The sequence below is a fragment of the Medicago truncatula genome, chromosome 1 (genome assembly GCF_003473485.1).
Source record: "Medicago truncatula cultivar Jemalong A17 chromosome 1, MtrunA17r5.0-ANR, whole genome shotgun sequence".
Lineage (NCBI taxonomy): Eukaryota > Viridiplantae > Streptophyta > Magnoliopsida > Fabales > Fabaceae > Medicago > Medicago truncatula.
The window spans coordinates 52,825,985-52,829,866 of NC_053042.1; the positions used below are offsets into that span (position 1 = coordinate 52,825,985).

The 3,882-nt window shown below is 38.1% G+C and overlaps 1 protein-coding gene across 1 annotated transcript; it reads right to left on the bottom strand.

Annotated features, from left to right (window-relative positions):
* Nucleotides 1–3,882, bottom strand: LOC11445499 (fruit protein pKIWI502). Its single transcript, XM_003592528.4, has 5 exons — nt 3,143–3,882; nt 1,690–1,789; nt 1,486–1,581; nt 1,318–1,398; nt 1–342 (listed from the first exon to the last, which is right to left on the bottom strand). The coding sequence occupies exons 1-5, from the start codon at nt 3,685–3,687 to the stop codon at nt 280–282; spliced, it is 885 nt and encodes a 294-aa protein (XP_003592576.3). The 5' UTR covers nt 3,688–3,882; the 3' UTR covers nt 1–279.

Here is a 3,882-nt window from a genome sequence, read left to right on the forward strand (position 1 = left end):
AGCAACCATAAGTTTGTTTCAACATATTGATGATTTCCTCTCTAATAATGCATAGTTTCCTATAACAAGATCTACATTTGTCCAGAGTACAGTAAATAGACCCTTCCACTTTTTTTAAGAAGAAAAAAGGTGTGGGTTTCTGTCCTATATTTGAACTGCAAAAGTGATATATAAATTAATTTCCAAAATTGTTTATTTTACATTCCATGCTGAGATGTTTGATCCTCAGCAAAGGCATAATTCAAAAAATGATACAACAATGCCAAAATTCCATTTTGGTCAGAAGTTCTTTAGTATCTTCTCAGCTGACACTCCATCAGCAACAAGAATAGATGTAATTTCCTGCAATAATAACATTGATATTGAAAAGTCATGCATTAGAATGACAACATGAAATGCAAGTAAAATCCTAGTTGAAACTTATTGACACTCTTTTAAACACCAGTTGACACAAATCAGGACACTGTATTGAGAGATGAAGCAGCTAACTGGTTCATGGGTGAACTGAACTTATTTTGCATCAGATATATCAATAAAAGAACAAAGGTATCAAATGAAGCAAAGATGATATGTTACATCGGTAATATCTTGACCTTCCTAGCATTTGTCATGATATTCTCCCAATTGGAACCCTCATACTTTATGAGATGGTGTTAGTGCCGTTTTCTGTCTAACTGTCCCCAAGAGCCACCTTAACTGGCAATCCATCCTCTAGCTCCTTCAACGATGATGCCCTCATGCTCCTCCATGGAACATCCTTTCCAAAATGGCCTCGCTAGTCCAATTAGACCAGGCCCGAGTGACAACAATGTCTTGGATTTGTAAAGGGTAAAACCTTGTTAGTTTTGGTGATTCTTCTACCAGTGCACAAGTATTAAGTGAGCGACCAGGGCCCTATTTTTGAATAATGTAGTTGCAGTTGTTGGAAGAAGAAAGAAAAAGAGGAAATTGATGTTTTTGTTGATTGTGCACTTTATCTTCCAAGAAAAGAGACATGCATTTTTGAATCACACAGACAGTTTTTCTTTTGTGATGTGCATCAATTGATTAAATTCCTTTTGATTGTTTTAAATTTAGTCTTATTCTTTGCAATTTTAATCATCACGGCTCTATTTGAAGTCTACCTAATTAGGAAACAATTAAAATCTGTGTGCTAATTATTCTTTTTATTCCAGAGCCAGTCCTAGTAGGTTTGGTTTCCTAAAAACAACCATTATTGTCGTCTCTCTCACTCTATGATAGTTTCTTCTTGTAACTAAACAAGAAAGACGGTGGCTATGTAGTTAGAAATGAAAGATGATAGCAATAATAACGCACCTCAGTCATCTGTTTCTGACCACAAAGTACAGCACCAGTTGACGAAGGGTTGGATAATTCCTTTGCTCTCGTATATGCAGCCTGCATAGGTAATCATGTCTATAAACAATCTTTACCACTTGAAGGCAGTCAAGCAAAAACTCTAATCCAAAATTCCACACACTTTACCTGTACAAAGCCACTTTCTCCGGTCCAACTATCATCTGCTTGAGACAATACAGGTACAATCTTGACACCGGAAGATTCCCAGTCTTCAAATCTCTCCTATAACATAAAAAAAAAAAAAAAAAAATTGTAAGATAAAGCTCTAGTACAGAGTCGCAGATCACAAGGCTTCGTATTGTCAAAAGGGCAGCAAACAAATCAACTAACCTGATAAGCCATTCTCTTCAGGTTTCTGGCCCCATAAAATAGTCTCACATCAGACCTCTTGCCAGCATCAAATCCTGACTCAATGAGTGACCGAATTGGACTGCACACAAGAAAGTAAATGAATAACACCCAATATCAAAGAGAGTACAGAGAAAATATTGGATTAATAACATATTGCATTACAATTATAGTAAGTAGTGATTTACATGCAAAGGCCAGATAGAGTTGCAACAGAAACTCTACCATTCAAAGTGTTTTTCACGTTCAAAATCACTGAAGGTCTGAAACAACAGCTCGAACGTGAAAAACACACCATCGGTAGAAACAATGAATTTAAAGAAAAGGACAAAACAATATTATCCTTAGAAAAGGGAACAAAGAATAGCAAGACAAAGACAAGCAAATCACTCTACAAGTCTACCAAGGAAGGAAACGTGCCCTCTTACAGCCATGGCTGGAACACTTTACTTATAGTACTTAAATTGGCCAAAAATATCTATATTCGAAAGGTAATAAAAAAATCGAAAATTTTGAGAGCACCGTTGAAATTCAACTGCCGAGTAATGAAGTAATACTACATTAGTTACAATTGAGTTAAATGAGAACCATGATGTAAGTGAAAAGAATTGTATACTTAGTAGGGAAATTGGCCGTTTACGATTCAAAATGCTATAGCATGTGGCATAACATAATTGGTCGAGGCAAATTGACATGTAGCTATTCATCCTAAAATAAAGGAAGCTTGGATTGTACATAAATAGGAAAATGATATCAATAATGGGTATGAAGAAAATTGAAGAAAAGTCTCCTTCTCCCTTTGGACTTGTGCTTAGCTTCTTCTTTTTTTTTTTACAAGAGCTTATTTCTATTCCCTAACTATATTGATTCAATGTTATTGTGTTGATTGTAATTCCTCTAAGTACATTCAATACAATCCATATCATTCTTCTCCATTTCTTTATTGTTTCTACCTTCTAAGGATCAAACTCTTGCACTTACTTTCTTTGGCTATTAACATAGATCTCCTAGTTCCCTCGACTGTCTATCAGTTAGGCTATCCACCAATGACACATTCACAACCCAAAGGCAACGTCAATTGTTAAAAGCTTCTTAGTTTTTTAACGTAAGCATGACAAACAACTACAAACAGAGTAGCACTAATACCTATATATTAGGAAAAGATGCTTTATTATTTAGACCATAATCTTAATATCTGCAACACAAATTCATAGTGAAGACCATAGTGCCAATGAATCACTAACAGGACACAATTTCTAAAGGGGCCTACTTTACTAGATCATAACGAATACGAAATGCGAAGATAGATTTCCACTACAGCATTGCAAGAGAATTTATAATTCAGCTTTCAAAATTATCAACACCAAATCAAATTTTAGAAAATAATAAGATAACAATTCTGACATTTTCAACTCAAATTGGGGTAGAAACTGACCTAATTCCGGATCCAGTAGCAAAGACAAGGACAGTTCCAAATTTCTCGGGCGGGTCGATCCGACTAATATCAAACCCATTCCCCATTACCGGACTAAGCTCAACAACATCCCCTTTCTTCAACCCACACAACGCTTCTGCGGTGGACCCCACCACACTCTTCACCAAAAACTCAAACACACCAAGCTTAATTGCAAGCTTCGGTGGCGATGCGATTGCAAGAAACGACGGTTTCGGCGAATCACCGACTTTAAGCTGAAGATATTGTCCGGCGCGTGTGTGTGACGTGGCAAGGTCCGGCGAGTCGGAAACGTCGATGGAGACGTGGAAGAGAGACTCAGCGGCGGGTTCGATCTCGGAGAGAGGAGCTGGAGTCCAGACGGTGGTGTCTTGACGTACGGCAGCGGAAAGGGTTGCGAGTCGATGACGGAGACGGTGGTTGGTGGGGTTTAGATTGAAGCGGCGTAGGATGGACATGGGAAAGGGGGTGGGGCTAAAGTGCGCATGAGAGTGGATCTGAGGCGGTGTTAATGAAAGGAGTGACATGTTAATTTTTATTAATTGGTGATGAGTTTGGTCAGAGTCGGAAGTGGCGGCAGGAGGGGCGGTGTTTGATAAAATACGCTTTGGGTGCGTATTGTACAATTGAGGGTTATCACGGTTCCACGTGTCAAACCTTTCTTGATGGTCCGATAGAATTGGAGTGGAAGATGATAGATGTCTTGGAAAAGTGAGTGGCAC